General features: G+C 35.8%; 1 protein-coding gene across 5 annotated transcripts in view; it reads left to right on the top strand.

Moving 5' to 3' along the window:
* The window catches only part of LOC138693235 (zinc finger protein ZFP2-like), a 53,130-nt gene that overhangs the window by 26,590 nt on the left and 8,668 nt on the right, over window positions 1-17,872 (top strand). Inside the window, exon 5 of one of the 5 annotated variants that reach the window (XM_069817042.1) lies at window positions 11,761-11,833. The exons of the other annotated variants lie outside the window; for them this stretch is intronic. Within the exon in view, the coding sequence (XP_069673143.1) occupies window positions 11,761-11,833 (73 nt within the window). The remainder of the gene's footprint in view (window positions 1-11,760; window positions 11,834-17,872) is intronic. 5 annotated transcript variants of the gene reach the window in all.

Genomic DNA, 17,872 nt, shown 5'->3' with positions numbered 1-17,872 from the left:
CCAGTGCATTTTCCCTCCAAATCCTATTGTGATAGTCCTTATTTCTGATGTCATAAAAGTATGGAAATTCCTCGTAAAGCTTGATTAATTTCATTACTTGGTTTTTGTTCCACTCTGACATGATGCTACAAAGCGCGCGGAAAGAGAGAAACAGCTGATTAAAAGTTGTCTGCTACTGCTTTTCCGAACCATGTTCAGGTCCTGTCGCGTCAATTCGGCTGGCCCACCTAGGAAATGTCGCACAGAAATAGAAACAGCTTCTACTCAGCAGATGTCGAAAGGAAAGGAACGAAATCCGTACTGCGCATGCGCCCTCGCTGTAAGTCGAACGACAAATAGCAAGTGTAAATAGGGACTTAAATCAATTGTTAGAGTTCAAAGGGAGTATCGGCGAGTGTTTAACCATGATGCTCCAACTGCTAAAAGCATTAAGAAGTGGCACGGTACATTTTTAGCTACAGGATCGGTGTTGAAAAAGCATGGTGGTGGTCATAGAACATCCGATGAAATAGTTGCAAATGTTCAAGCCGCGTATGAGCGAAGCTCGCGGAAGTCATTAAGAACAGTTTCGTGGGAACTTCAAGTACCAAAATCAACATTGCAACGAATTGTCCACAAACGTCTCAAACTATATGCATACAAAGTGCAGTGAATGCAACGTCTGGAGCCAGATGACAAACCCAAATGAGTGGAATTCGCCAATATGATTTCTTTCTCTGAGGCTACGTCAGAGATAAAGTATACGCCACCCCAGTCAGAGACCTTCGTGATCTTTGGGAGCGCATCATAGAGGCTATTGAGAGCATTCCAGAAGACATGCTCCAACGTGCTTGGCAACAAATCGTTCATCGCCTCGATATCGTCACAGTGACAGCTGGAGCTCACGTAGTGATATGGTGATGTGCATATCGAAACTTGTTGAGTTTCCCTTTCATATAGGTTTCTATCTTCAACTGTTTACTAGTCACATACAATTGAAATTAGGTACATTCGAGCGGTCCACTCTGTATAATGCCACAGAAAATTCTGAAATGATAGTTGAAGTTAAAGACAAGTTAGGTACTGCTATTTAGGTGTTAAAATCTCTACCAAATTATGAAGAAAATTAACACTTAAAATTTATTGTAGAGCAACTAAATTTGTCACAGATTCAAAGACACAGGATTCGTTCCAACAAGCGGTTCAAGTATCGGTTCATGTACGAACCATGGATCATCTTACATGGATGCGCTGGTTGGGTATCTGCTACAGGATTGAAACAGAACTGGATGGTGTTGGGATGCTTTTTCGGATCATCGTGTACTAAATCCAGAGATTTTATAACTATGATCATCTTTACCTGAGAATGGGCTGCTTAATTATTATTGCTTCACAGCTAATTCAAATTTCAGAAAATTGAATTTCGATAATTTTCTATAAAAAGATAAGATAACAAAAAGAAAATGGAAGGCAAGAATTCCGCTAATTCGATGTCATATACTGGGGGACTCTCATCTAAAAGTAGTTTTTTCTAATTATTCATTTATATATTTTATTTATTGTACTTTTAATGAAAGTTGTAGGTTGAAAATGTAATTAACTATTTCAATACCCAAATAATGTTCATTCTCTTTCTTTTTGGCAAAAATTTAAACTAAATCTCTAGTTTCATTATTCGTCTGCACTGTTACTTTCAGTGATGTGAATGGGCGAGCATGTCTTTCTTCAGTATCCAGGAGATGTTGGTGAGCTTATGCGCATGTCAGAGATGCGTACTTACCAATACATGTCTCAATCCACCGACTATTTCTGACCATTCTGGACCCGTGTCAAAAGTTTGTTGGAATGTCCGATTGAAGTACATGTTTCTGGTTCAGAACTGGTTTGGAGTGTGTTGGAATGCCTTTTCTATACTGTGCATGCTGACAATAGTTACGGACGGTTCCTGACTGTTGTTGGAACGAACCTATAATGGCATTATGGCAACAAAATAATGATATTAGCGTTCTCCTTCTATGTTCGTTCTTCTTTTGCATATAACACTTTAAGGAAATGTGATTTAAAGATTTTACCACATCCACGTACACTACAAAACTCATCTGTTCTTGTCACCTCTCTTTGGAAAGCAGTTCATACTTGGAGAAGATAATTATGCATTTGAAACCACATGAGGTGTTGGTATCTCTAATAATGGATGACAATTATATAGAGCCTCAGCTGCCCTTCAAGGCCGGTGAAATTTATGGATGCAGCAGTTTTGATGCTCAGAAGGATGCTAAAACAGCACAAGTCTTCATGATATGTATTTATTTAGCCTGACGAGTTACTCCCTTGATTTGAATTGTAAATTATTTAAAAATAGCGTGTAAGAGGGTCTTAGATTAGAAATGTTTACCTTAAATGTAGTTCTGTTTATAAGTATGCATAAGGGTGTAATTATTTTTCTTATTTGAACTGTTGTATCAGTGAAGTGAGGTGAGTCAGTGAAGTTATGGTTTTACAGTGCAGTGAATAGTTCCGATCAGTGATAATTTATAGCGTCAATGAAATGTGTTCAATAGTGTCAGTAAAATGTGTTATAGAGTGTCAGTGAAATGTGTCCTAAAGTGTCAGTGAAATGCGTCATAGTGCCACTACAGTGAGTGAGATGGGAGTAAAGTGAAAGACTATTGAAACTTATGTAGGACCTATACATATGTAGGTTGTATTGTGAAATTAGGTTATGTTATGTTTTATTATTAATTGTAATTATTATGTTAAATTGTATTGTGTATTCTTATTATATTGTGTATATAATTGTATTGTGTATTGTATTATTGTATTGTGTATTGTTTATATTGTGTATACCACTGCCACTGGGTGCTTGCCCACTTGCAGTGTAAATAAATACATACATATCTTCCCTTCTATATAAATATGTAGGTTACCCATAGATGTGGTAGCAATTGTATCGTGATCAATATCATAAGTCAGCAATTACAGTCTTTAATAACGGATATCTTGACAATGTTGGAAAGAATTGGTTTCAGAGTTATTAGTGTAATAGTGGACAATAACAGCGTAAATAGAAAGGCATTTGAAATTATGATTCCAATAAAATAATGGAACTAAGTATTCCTCATCCATTGGACCCTTCTAGAAATATGTTTTTCATATTCGATACAGTTCATATTTTGAAATGTATTAGAAATAACTGGGAACTAAGAGAAATGTCAATAAGTCATTGCATTTTTCTGATATGAATGATCACACTGTAGTATTATCAGCTCAATATAGACATTTAGAGATAGTTTATGAAAAAGAAAAGAAGTTTCTGATTAAATATGGGCATACACTTTCAGCCAAAGTGTTATATCCAACATCGATACAGAAACAAAATGTTAACTTAGCACTAAAAATGTTCAATGACAAAAATATTGTAGCATTGAAACATGCCACCAAAGACATTCCAAATGTTTTTGACGAGGTAAATTAAATTGTCATTTCTTTTAAATATTATTGTGAACTGGTGGAAAATTGCAAACGTAAAAAGTGCGTTTGAAGGAAAGAAGGAAAAAGATTCAACGACCCATACAGGAAGGCAATTAGAAGTCCCTCTGATATGCAAGTTCAGTTCCTGAATTGGCTAAAAATTAGGAGGGTATTTGTTTCGTCATGTGATGCATTATCATCCCCTAATTTCAGTCTTTGATTTTGACACTGGAATCTTTCATGGAAGCCATACCTTATTTATTTGAAAATTATGATGTTGATGACATTTTGTTAAGTAAATTTCAGTAACAACTTGGAGAGTCATTTTGGTTCGTATAGACAGTTTAAGTGGAGCCAACTATTTCATTAGTTTCATTCAGGTTCTAGAAAATGAAAGAAAACTGAGATTCAAGAATGATGTGTTATTGCTGCTCATAATGTCAATGTAAATTTAAAAGAATTAATACCTCTCCAACACGATTGTGATAATGATGTGGATCTAACTATTTTTTTCAAGTTATCGACTAGAACTTCGAACTTCATGTAATTCCAAGTGATATTATTCCAATATTAACATATTTAGTCGAGGCCATATGTACGACACTTCAAAATTTTCTATACAGAATAGCTCAATTCCAGCAAATAGTAATTCTTTCTGACTCAAAAGCAGCCATTTTAGTTGTAACATCCACTTTAACACCAAAAAGTCAACAAATTCTTGAGTGCTGGAAATTTCACCTCAACAACCTAAAGAAAAAAAAATATTTTTTCAGTAGATACCAGAACATTGCGGATTGACTGGCAATGATGCTGCTGGTACTTACTTACTGGCTTTTAATGAACCTGGAGGTTCATTGCCGCCCTCACATAAGCCCGCCATTGGTCCCTATCCTGAGCAAGATTAATCCAGTCCCTATCATCATATCCCACCTTCCTCCAAACCATTTTAATATTATCTTCCCATCTACGTCTCGGCCTCCCCAAAGGTCTTTTTCTCTCAGGCCTCCCAACTAACACTCTATATGCATTTCTGGATTCGCTCATACGTGCTACATGTCCTGCCAATCTCAAACATCTGGATGTAATGTTCCTAATTATGTCAGGTGAAGAATACAATGCATGCAGTTCTGTGTTATGTAACTTTCTCCATTCTCCTGTAAGTTCATCCCTCTTAGCCCCAAATATTTTTCTAAGCACCTTATTCTCAAACACCCTTAACCTATGTTCCTCTCTCAAAGTAAGAGTCCAAGTTTCACAACCATAAAGAACAACCGGTAATATAACTGTTTTATAAATTCTAACTTTCAGATTTTTTGACAACAGAATAGATGATAAAAGCTTCTCAACCGAATAATATTAGGCATTTCCTCCTGAGTATCATTTATATTTGTTACTTTTGCTCCCAGGTATTTGAATTTTTCCACCTCTTCAAAGGATAAATTTCCAATTTTTATATTTCCATTTCGTACAATATTCTCGTCACGAGGCATAATCATATACTTTGTCTTTTCGGGATTTACTTCCAAACCTATTTCTTTACTTGCTTCAAGTAAATTTCCTGTATTTTCCCTAATCGTTTGTCGATTTTCTCCTAACATATTCACGTCATCCGCATAGACAAGAAGATGATGTAACCCGTTCAATTCCAAACCCTCTGTGTTATCCTGAACTTTCCTAATGGCATATTCTAGAGCGAAGTAAAAAAGTAAAAGTGATAGTGCATCTCCTTGCTTTAGCCCTCAGTGAATTGGAAATGCATCTGACAGAAACTGACGTATACGGACTCTGCTGTATGTTTCATTGAGACACATTTTAATCGAATTAGTTTCTTGGGAATACCAAATTCAATAAGAATATCATATAAAACTTCTCTCTTAACCGAGTCATATGCCTTTTTGAAATCTATGAATAACTGATGCATTGTACCCTTATACTCCCATTTTTTCTCTATTATCTGTTGAATAAGAAATATCTGATCAATAGTCGATCTATTACGCCTAAAACCACACTGATGACCACCAATAATTTCATATACATGTGGAGTTAATCTTCTCTAAAGAATATTGGACAAAATTTTGTACGACGTCAACAAAAGTGATATTCCTCGAAAGTTACTACAGTTAGTCTTGTCCCCCTTCTTAAAGATAGGTACGATTATGGACTCCTTCCATAGTCTGGTACAATTTCCTTTTCCCAAATAGCAAGTACAAGCTTATAAATTTCGTTAGATAATGCGCTTCCATCCTCATGTATTAATTCTGCTGGAATTTGATCGATACCTGGAGACTTATAATTTTTCAGATTTTCTATCGCAATTTCGACTTCTGAAAGTGTGGGTTCGGGTATAAATGGCTCAGCAGTCTGTATTTCAATTTCGTTCCGATCATTTCTGTTTGGCCTATGTATATTTAGTAGTTGCCCAAAATAGTTTTTCCATCTGTTCAGGATTGAATGAGAGTCTACAAGCAAGTCACCATTCTCATCCTTGATCGCATTTACCCTTGCCTGATATCCATTCTTACATTCCTTTATGCTCTTATATAAATCTCTAATGTTTTTATTTTTACTATTTGTTTCTACTTCATTCAGTTTTTCCTTCAACTAATCTCTCATTTTATTCCTAAGTGTACGATTTGCTTCCCGTCTTTTATTGAAATAATTATCTATATTCACCTCAACTGGATCCTGTAAGAATTTCAATTTTGCCTGTTTCCTTCTTTCTACTACCATGCAACAATCTTCATCAAACCACGGTTTCTTTTTTCTTAGTTTCATAATAACCTATGATCTGTTCAGCTGCAATTTTGATATTATCTCGGATGTTTTCCCACATACTATTAACATCTAACTCTTCCTCAAGTTTGTCGGAACTTGCTAATACAGCAAACCTATTTGAAATTTCGACCTGATAATGTTGCTTGGTTTCCTCATCCTTTAATTTCGGAATATTGCTGATTATCTTGCCAAAAAGGCTGTGGTACTTGTCAAAAACCTGCTACACAATTATCCTATTATACAATAAAAAGAATAATTACTTCACAATACCACAAAATTATAACAAATCATCATCTCCAAATTTCCAAAAATAAAAGGTGGGAATCTGTCTCAACCCAAAACGACCCTGGATACACTAGGAAGAATGCAGTTGCAATTTTTAGACTGTTTATGGGACACGACTGCTTGGCCAAGCATCTTCACAGGATTGGAATATTTCCTTCACCACTCTGCCCCTTATGTGATCTTCAAGGAAAATGGGTCAAAATCATCTTCAACACTGCTCAGCCACTATCAACTTGGCGTCCTTGAGTGAAAAATACTGGAGAGCGAGAGAATTAATGTTTTCATTGTCAAAAATTCAGCATTAGCAAACAACAACAACAACATATTTAGGTGGGTTTGCAGCAAGACTAGTTTTGCGAAAATATAAATGTGACACATGCAGTAAATGGTTAGAATTGAATAAGGAAATTGAAGTTGACTTTTCCTATCAAATCAATCTTCTTAATGTATCCAGCTGTTTGCTGACAACATAAAGTCCACTACAGTCCACTGTAGTCTATTCAGTTGTTGTTTTTCACGAGAAATGAGGGGTATTTTGATCGGTGTTCATTATAGATGCCTGTTGCTAGTAGCCAGAGTTGGGATGTAGTGAATATATACTGCAGGGCTGTGTTTTCTGCAAATGGTACTGATGATTTTAATTTACTTCTTTTGTGGGTTATGGATGGACAGTACAGAAGAATGTGTTCCAGATCTTCATCATGATTATTGCACCACAGACAAGTAGGATTATCAGAAATGTGAAATCAGTGTAGGTACAATTGAGTGACAATGTGACCTGTTCTGGCTCTTGTTAAAAATGTTTGAACATCTCTGGGCAAGTTTTTGTACATTTTCAAGTCATTTGGTTTCTTTTGTACAGACTGTAAAATTTTTCCTTTGTTAGAAGAATTGTTGATCCATAGGTTTGTAAAATGAGACTTTACTGAAGCAAAAGCACTGGATAGAGATATCACTTGAAGAGGTCTTGGTTGCAAATATATTGCCTGTTTTGCAATATTATCGACTTTCTCGTTTCCAGGTATATCACAGTGACTAGGTATCCATTGAAATGTTATTTCCTTTTGGATGACTTTTCCTATGATTTTATTAAATATTTGGATAGGGGGAAGTGAATTTTACCTACTGAACAAGTAGCATATACTATAGGTTGGTGTGTCATACAATGTCACTGTTAGCCGAAGATTTTGTTAAGAATTTTGCGGAAAACAGCTATCTGTTGCCCAGAAAATTTGCAGAATAAAATTGTTGAGGTCGGACATAATTAATGCTGAATATAATTGTTTGCCTAATAAGACTCTTATGAATAAACTTCGAAGTGTTGCTCTTTGTGTGAACAAGATTCTTATAAACAATTTTGTTAAACTATCGAGTGAACAATCAAGTGATTCCACACCCAGTTCAAGAAAAATTAAGAAACTGAAGCCTTAAGTTACAGCAGTGTGAAAGGAGGAATTTTACGGATATATTGTCTGCACTTCATAAGTGCAAGAACATCGTTCCTTAGTGGCTTAAGTGAGTATGATAATTCTAAAAATCTCACAATACCCACACAAAAATAGGAATAAAAAATTGTAGTCGGTAAGAAACTACATGTGGTAATGTTCACGAGAGAGTGAGGGAGAGAGAGAGAGAGATGTTTGTCCTTCCGTGGACAAGAATATTAAAATAATATTTATTTAATCTTGTTTCACTCATTTTTTGGAATACCATTGGAAGTTACAGGTGTCTCATAAATTCTAAATATATAATCAATTTTTTTCCCCTCTAGGCCTACATTGTTAATAGCATTAGAATCATTCGTTATTGAATCGCAAGTAGTTACTCAGCCAACTTCTCAAATGAGATATCATTCAATTAAATATTTGGATCATTTTATTTTAAAACACGTTAGGACAAAAACTGCTATAACACATGTAATTTATATTTTAAACAATGGTGTAACATTTTCTGACATAATCACAGATATCAACAAAATTGCATACTTCTTATCATTTTATGGGAAAAATGTGCCAGTACCATACATGTTGGAAATGAAAGAAATTTTTATTAGAGCTTTTCACATAACATAATAGTTGTTTTAAAATAAAATAATTTATTTATGATAGGTATGTTAATATCTAATTTCAATATTGATTTAAAAGAATTTAGTAATACAGTCTGTTCCGTTTGGATATGGATGATATTAATTTATTATTATAAAACTATTATCATAGGAAAAATTTCTTGCTGGTAATATTATGATTAAAAGATGGAAGTTTCCATATATGACAATCAACAATGCATAATCTGAAAGGACGAATGAAAATCGTCGGTGATTGAAATGGCTACTACAAATCAACAACGGGCACAATGTGTTCTTTGGTATGCTAAATTTGAGAGTGTTAGTGTTAAAAGAGTTCAAAGGGAATTTCGACGTGATATGGTGTGCGTAATGTACCTAAATACGATTCCATAATGTTGTGGTATCGAACATTTGTAGAAACAAGTTGTGTTAAAAAAAAAACATGCAGAAGGTCGCAGGTGAAACCCAGTACTATCTCTAGGCTTGGTCCCCAAACTCCCCAGATCTAACCCCTCCTGACTTCTTCGTGTGGAGTTTTGTTGAAGACATTGTCTATTCACAGAAACCCAGGAACATTGATGATCTGTGAGCAAAATTACTCAAGCTTTTCAACAAATCATCTCTCTTATGTTACAACGGACATGGGCTGAATTGCATCACTGTTATGAGTTATGCAGGGTGTGCAATGGGAATCATGTTGAGCTGTGAGGAATCTCCCATCTTTCAGTGTTGTATGAACAAAGTTTCAACAAATAAAATTCAGTAGTAAATGTTTTACAGTGGTTTATTTTATCCATGCCCAAACGGATCACTCTGTAGTAATAAAATATGTTTAATTTCATGTTAATTCTTATTTTGAAAGTCGATAAATATGTGACTGCACTTTGTCAGTATATCCAGATCGGGAGCTAGGACTAACTCACTAAACTTCCCGTAAAGCTGTGTGGCATGTGCTAGAGTCTGCCTATCACATCACCCATGTGCAAGGAAGAAATGCTGGTCAACTATACATAGAAGTACACAAGATCAACAAGCCTGGAGACTGAGAATAGTGTCGTTGCAATAGATGGATAGATGTACTGTGTGTCCTTGTTACTAATATGATATACTCAACATATTATGATATTGATAGGACATGTGGTATATTGAAATTAAAACTGTCAGTAACTTCAAGAAAGTCAGCCCCTTTTCTATTACCTTTATCTGCTGCCATCTTAACTGTCATTTGTTTGAGATCATGCTCTATGTCGTCCAACCACTTCTACTATTTTTGTCCTATTTTTTGCTTTCTACTTTGTAAATCTCATATGGACTGCACTTATCATATTACCAACCCATTCCAGTCTTCTATGTAATTGTGTTGCTGTTACACTCTGTCTAAATCTCTTGCTTTGTCGAGCATATATTCTTATTCTCCAAACATGATAAATTAGCTATTATGATTGCAACAGCAGGAATGCTTTTATAGTCTTATATTATCTATTTCTTTGTTATTATGTCTAGATATTTGAAGCTGTTACTCGTCTCGAGTGATAAATTTTACGAATATAATGGAGCCAGTGCCATAAGTTTCCTTTACATTAACATGTTACTTACTTATTTACTTATGGCTTTTAAGGAACCCGGAGGTTCATTGCCACCCTCACATAAGCTCGCCATCAGTCCCAATCCTGTGCAGGATTAATCTAGTCTTTACAATCATATCCCACCTTCCTCAAATCCATTTTAATATTATCCTCCCATCTATGTCTTGGCCTCCAAAGGTTCTTTTCCCTCCGGCCCCCCAGCTATCACTCTATATACATTTCTGCATTTGCCCATACGTCCTACATGCCCTGCCCATCTCAAACGTTGGGATTTAATGTTCCATATTGTGTCAGGTGAAGAATATAATGCGCGCAGTTCTGCATTGTTTAATTTTCTTCATTCTCCTGTAACTTCACCCTCTTAGCCCCAAATATTTTCCTAAGCACCTTATTCTCAAACACCCTTAACCTCTGTTCCTCTCTCAAAGTGAGAGTCCAGGTTTCACAACCATACAGAAAAAACCAGTAATATAACTGTTTTTTTAAATTCTAACTTTCAGCTTTTTTGAGAGCAGACTGGATGACAAAAGCTTCTCAACCATATAATAACAGGCATTTCCCATATTTATTCTACTTTTATTTCCTCCCGAGTGTCATTTATATTTGTTACTGTTGCTCCAAGATCTTCAAAGGATAGCTTTCCAATTTTTATATTTCCATTTCGTACAATATTCTGGTCATGAGACATAATCATATACTTTGCCTTTTCGGGATTTACTTCGAAACCTATCTCGTTACTTGCTTCAAGTAAAATTTCCGTGTTTTCCCTATAGTTTGTGCATTTTCTACATTAATATGCAATATGTTTAAATTTGTTCTCTTATCAAGTACCATTTTATTTGTTTTATTCGCAAGTAGTGTTAATGTTTCAACTTTTTCACCAATCTCGCAAGCATCATCACGTCATTCACATGGCGGAATTATTGCCTTCATCTTTTAAATATTTTGACATTTGAATTATTCTGTATATATCAAAATTTTTGTTCACTACTAAAGCATAGGATGTTGTGTATCAAATAAAAAATTACCGCTCTATAGTTTGGATGTGGAACTGCCTTAATTTATCCATTTTTTAATCAGTACATTTCTTATTGCTGTACTATAGCTGCGCTCATAACGCGGATGTATGACAAGGTTTTTGTTACTTGGTTATTTAACGACGCTATATCAACTACTAGGTTATTTAGCGTCACTAGAATTAGTAATAACGACGAGATTAGGCCGAGGATTCGCCACAGATTAAATTACATTCGCCTTACGGTTGGGGAAAACCTCGGAAAGAATCCAACCAGGCATTCTGCTCAAGTGGCAATTGAGCCCTCACTCGAGCGCAGCTTCAGATCAGCAATCAAACGTAAGACGAATCTCAAGTAATCTATAGTGAATCTTCTGCCTCATCTCACTATCACCAATTCCATCGATGGTAAATAATCGAGTAGTTGATGCAGCGTCGTTAAATAACCAACTAAAAACTGCGATATGCCAAGTAGTAGTGAGAACGTTTCTTTCTTTAGGGCACCAATGCAATTATGTAAGAAATATACCTGTCTGTGATCATCACCGTTGTTTCGTTGCCTCAGTACAGTATTTGTTCTGCAGATTCCTCCTCACACGGCTTTCATATTTGAAGAAGACATGTGATCGAAGTCTCAACTCAATCATCCACTGTTAAGTATTCACTTCCAACTACGTTATCATTTTTATTTCTTGCTATTAGAAATGTATAATATAAAGCCTCTCTAAAGCTTTTTTCCTGCTTATGATTCATATGTAGACATTTTTCTCATTTTTATCTCGTAATCTTTGTGTATATCTTGTTGCAGTATCATTTCTCTGTCCTAAATAAGACTATCCATTTCTCGTTTATCTTTCCACGTATTTACATTTCTTTCGTTAATATCTTCTTCACATATCTGGATGTGTACGTGTGCAAGTGCGTTTGTATCTGTATTCATGAGGAGTGGACTTTCAGACCTTACTGTGTTGTGCACTTTAGCTTACAAGAAAAATGGAAGAAATCGTTATAAGCAGTGAGGGTAGTGAGACGGTATGCGCTGGTATGGAATACCGCCACTGGTTTCTATGGCCAGAAAACATACCGTTAGTGAAAAATGACATACTGTCACTGAAAAAATGTGATTCGTAAAAATTTGTTTATACATTTCTTCACAGCAAAGAGTACTACCTGTTTGCTTCGTAGATCTAAACCACAACCTCCACGTATATTTAGACATGTTTATTTGATAAGTCAACCCCTGGAATGCTTACAACGATAGTATTTCAAGTGTAGAAGGCTATGGTCTGTATTTTGTGGTGGCCATTGTTGCCAATTTAGTGAGTATCATTTTTGTTGTTGCACTTTTTATTAATAATAATTACATAAGGCACTTTGATGCTTTAACATTATTTTAAATAATAAGTCTCAGTGGACACTGCAAAATAATCTGGTAAATAACTGAAGAAACCTGAAATTATTTTATTAAGAAATGTAATGTGAGCCACTAGCGTGGCTCAGTCGGTTAAGGCACTTGCCTGCCGGTCTGAAGTTGCGCTCGGGCGCGGGTTCGATCCCCGCTTGGGCTGATTACCTGGTTGGGTTCTTTCCGAGGTTTTCCCCAAACGTAAGGTGAATGCCAGGTAATCTATGGCGAATCCTCGGCCTCATCTCGCCAAAAATCATCTCGCTATCACCAATTTCATCGACGCTAAATAACCTAGTAGTTGATACAGCGTCGTTAAGTAACCAACTTAAAAAAATATATATACTGTGTTGTGTAAGCTTCAAAGATTCAGGTTACTGATTGCACGAAACAATTTATTATATACATCATGTATGTGTATGTTGTAAGGAAGAGGTATGCCTTTTTTAAATCGTGGTATCCGAAGGAAAAAACTTGGGGTAGCATACCGCCTCTGGTTTTTCCTCACTTCCCTCACTGGTTGTAAGATAATTTAAATGTTGAATAGAACATATTATTGGCATAAACTGCAGAACAAAAATCCGTCAGTCTACAGCTATAGTTTGATCAATCCTGCTTTCATAGTCAGGATTATTTGGTGGGAATGTTCGTGGACAATCTGCATTTTGGTTAGGAAAATAGAACGAAATACCTTCTGAATATCGCGATAGAACTATGTTTTCATGGAATAAATTTAATTTCAGCACTTTTTGCTATTTATAATTAAGGTATTCTTCGCATGTAATATTTATATTTATACATGAGTTTCAGAAATAACCTAATCTTTTACAATCAAGAAATTAAAATATAATTAATTACATGCGAGTATTTTCTGTCGTTTTCACCTACACAGTCAAAAACGAATTACTTTCTCCACACATCACTAGGTCATCATCATGATCAGTAATCTGTACAGTTTCGGTATTAGTAAACCAAGTTAACCTATGGTAGTTATGGCACAACCTGGCGTAACTTCTCATTCGCTTTCTGTGGTCTTAATGAACTCTGATTGGCGGTATGATGGTAAAGCTATCACCACTTTTGGTCCTCGTTTGAGCAAGAACCGAAATGGCTTCTTTATATTATTGCCATAGTGAGTTTCTTTCTTTTCAAGCACAGTTGGGGACTGAGTGTCCTTCCTCTTCATTATCATTATCTTTGCCTCAGTTAAGCCTTGAATCTTATTCAAACAAGTAAGTGACAGAGTTCTTATCTGCCAAATATTTTATGCTTCCTTGTTTAGACTTTGACCATAGGAGTTTTTCAACAGAGCCAAATTTCCCTCTGGCAGCAGAAAGCTGCGCACTCTTTAAGATGTTTTCTTCTTTGTGATCAGTGGGACGAAATTAGAAAACCAAAAGAGTAGAAATAAAAATCTTCTTATTTTCACAGAACATTCATTGACCAAAAATCTTACGATTGTAATATTTTCCTGTATCATTCTGACTAAGAATTCATGGAAAGCAAATGCATCCTTATTAACTTCGCCGACAACCTGATCGTCTGTCATTGAATAAAATGTAATTTGTTATGCCAATAAATCAATGCTGCGGAGAAAACATATAGTTATCTAGCATGAAATGCTTTCTGTATCACGACTATAGGCAATATTTGAATTTGTTAGAAGTCAGAATATTATCAACTCCAATCTGTGACACTTCCGAAAAAATCGCTGTAATAGAATAGCGATTTTGTCGCAGTGTTAATTTTCTGTTCAGATGAATCTTGGCGATTATGGGTCTCGGTGACATGTCATATCAACAGAGTAATTTGCGCGGCGTGTATACGGAAAACAAAACACTCTCAGAGCTGTTATCGGGATGTGTGTGCGCGTATATCCAGGAATGTCTACTAATGATTAAGTGAGTCATTCGTGGAAGAATACAGCCAGTGCATAGTTTCAGTATCAAATAATTTCCGATGTTAACCTTTTGCCTTTTGAATGGCGCGAAGATTAATTACTTTCTAATTATGTTCTACGTCAAGTTAATCTACTGACTTGCAGAAGCTGTCACATATATACGTAAATTAAGTCTTGAATTACTGAATAAATCACTTAAATGGAGACATAACACATCATCATCATCGTCATCATCATCATCTTCATCTGAATTGCATTCCAGATTGCTTCTTGATTGAAAGGAAGCATTTCCTTCACTTGGCAACATTCACGTCATAATTCCAAGACTTCTCTGCAGTCTTTGTCTTCACCTCAACAACATATGGCCTGCTGGTCAAAATTTGTGCTTTCTTTTCCAGTAAAGGAGCGCAATTTTGATGGAAACGGAAATAGAAGCAGTTGAATAGTGTCCCGAATAAGCTTGATGTAGTTTTCTTTAAAGATCTATAGGCCGAAATGATCCAACTGTTGAAGATAGTGACGTGTTTCTGATGCAGCTGCAATTATAAATTATACGCATCCATGCAGTCACTTCCAACTGCGCATTTCCTTCAACATTTGCAATTTCCGGATCTCGGTTTTCATTCTCGTGGATAGGTCTCTCAGTTATGCTGCATCACTAATTATGGTCAAGAAATATATCAGGATTCAAAAGTAAAATTTCTGTTCGTATAAATCCACTAATAGCATTGTGGTTGTAGCTATTTTTTTGTAAGTCAATGTAAATAAATTGCCAGTCTGGTATTGGGTCACAACTTTCCCAGAATGAACCCCCAACCATTTGGAGTTTGCCTAATTCTAATATGTTTTCAGAGGCCCTAAGAATGTCACATCTAAGGGCAAAGTCGTACGTGCAGTACAGAGAGAGTGAAGCCTCTATCTCTAGCATTTGTCAACACATCGACTCGAATGACCATCAAACAGAAGAGATAGTTTGCTGTCTTTGGATGGGTTGGCATGTTCTTTGAAGTGTTTCAGTCACTGTGTAATCAATTCCCTGGTCATCCATTCCTGTTGGGTCACTAGCCCTAATGTTCCAGATGGAGTTCCATCAAATAGTTGTTGTTTTGACTTCTTTTGACTTCTTCCCGGCAAATATCAAAGCAGGTGGAGCAAAATTTCTGTAAGAGCTCTTACCATATTACTATAGCTTGTTGACTTTGCTTGGCACTTATTATAGTCCTTACTTGCTTCTTCGTGCTGCAAGAATTTTCTATGATCTTTGAACTGCTGATAGTGCCGATTCATCAACATTCCAAATTCGTGCAGCCTGTTCACCTAAAACTGAATAAACTTATCAATTCGTGTAAACGACAGTGTGTGTCATTTTATCCTAATAGTTGATATGTCATTTTACCCCGAGTGATAGCTTTTAACATGTCGAGGCACTGCTAATGCTCTCATGGACATGAAGGTTATAAAACACGTTAAAAATAATCACAACGAAACTACTTACATGCCTCATGTATAACAAATATGTTTGGTTTCTTGTATCTTGTGTAAAATGTTACCAAAGAAATGTAACTCCAAAGTTCGACAACAAGATGTTCATTGATTTCAGAAAAAAAAATGTTTCACGAATAATCGATGCCATTCATGGAGGTTCTCTGTTACCAATATGGAAACAATAACTCTATGCATAGGACTGTTGTTTCGCGCAGAAGAATCGAGAAACCTAGATACGGTATGTCATTTTATCTGAATATGTAATTTCATTTTATGACAGATTCTTCTACCAGATTAATACCACAGGTCAACCAAGCAACCCTTCAATTCTCCAACCAACATTGTGCTAAAACTGTTTATTCAGTCCGGTATATAAATTTCACTCTGAGACATAGTAAGTAAAGTGGGACCTTTCCTGCACTTGAGGATGCTGCTACACAGTTGGACGGCTGTTCTCATCTTACAGTGATTTAACATTAAGTAGCAGATCTATTGTGGAAAAGGAAACGCATTCATTGAATACAGTACGACAATGGTTTCCAACTGTTGACCAGTATTGAATTTTGAATCATTTCACCTTTATTTCTGTAAGATGGGAAAAACTTCGAAATTAAATAGTGTAATAGGAGTTTAAGTACCTTTACATCACATGATCGTGGAAACGTACTTTAAAAGATTTGACTCAGATTCTTTTTCTATCAAGTGGGAACTATAATGTCAGATAATATGTATCTGTGAAAATAAAATAATAACGTAAATATTGCAACAACTTTGGTGTGTATGTTCTGTGCTTGCAGTAAAATCTTCACTCGTCAAGTTCGTGAGGTCTGTTTTGCATCAGCCATATAACCAATAAACAGGTGAAATGTATGTCTTGCTGACTGGTTTGGAAAATAATTAGTATTCAAATGGAGAGAGAGATTCATATTAAGTTTCACTTTGAGTAAATCATTTACAACAATAATTTCATTTTATCACAAAATTTATTTCTTGTAAATTGTAATATGAGAGGAGTGCATATGAAAACACCTGTCCTATATTACTGAAGTCGGATTAGTTGTGTGGTAGATAATGTTTTTCCTATTCCTGATCTTTTCGATTGATTTTACATAGCGTTCAATGTCATTACCAGAATACAAATTTTTGTTATGACTTAATCATGTATAATTTTCTTGGAAATATATTTGAATTGAGCTTAGTTATTGAAAAAGGAGAAAAGTGTAACAAATTGTGCCTGGAAAATAGGACTACAATTAATAGCTCTGCCCTGACAATATAATTTAGTGACAATTGAGAACAGTAAATTTTTTCCGTCACTTACGGGATTTTGAGAGTTTTGCGTCGTTTACACACAGTCGGCCTCTAGGAGGAACACACTGGACTTGTATTCCATATTCTGTAGAGCATTATTCTAAGCGTACTATATGATATGGCCTACACGACATGAGTGTGATGATTGTCATATGTAATGCAGCAATGTTGGAATGCTGATAGTATAAGAGGTATTCAGCACTACAACTTACCATCTAACACAGTCTCTGTGTACCACAAATGCAATGTGGATCCTCTAGGATTTGATCCTGAGCCTGCAGCGTGAAAAGCTTATTTGGACTTACAATTAAACGTGCACCAAGATTCCAACAAATGGTATTTATTAATGAGTGACTATAGTTCATTCTAAGTAATCGCAAGGGCAGTTTTCAAGACCCGCCTCACATACTGCATGTTCAGTTCAAAGTGTGTCATGACTCGCTGACTCATGTGGCTAGCCGATAAGCCTAGAGAATTCAATCTTCCTACACTTCCGCAGAGGCGTATTACCTACGTGCCAGAGAAGTTGCCTGGCAAGTATGGCGTTCATTCTGAAGAGTACTTACCGATACGTATGGTATTGCCGGTAGTGGCA

This window comes from Periplaneta americana, chromosome 17 (genome assembly GCF_040183065.1).
Source record: "Periplaneta americana isolate PAMFEO1 chromosome 17, P.americana_PAMFEO1_priV1, whole genome shotgun sequence".
In the NCBI taxonomy this organism is placed as follows: domain Eukaryota; kingdom Metazoa; phylum Arthropoda; class Insecta; order Blattodea; family Blattidae; genus Periplaneta; species Periplaneta americana.
Note: the sequence above shows the minus strand (reverse complement) of the source record. Positions and strands in the feature narration are given on the sequence as shown.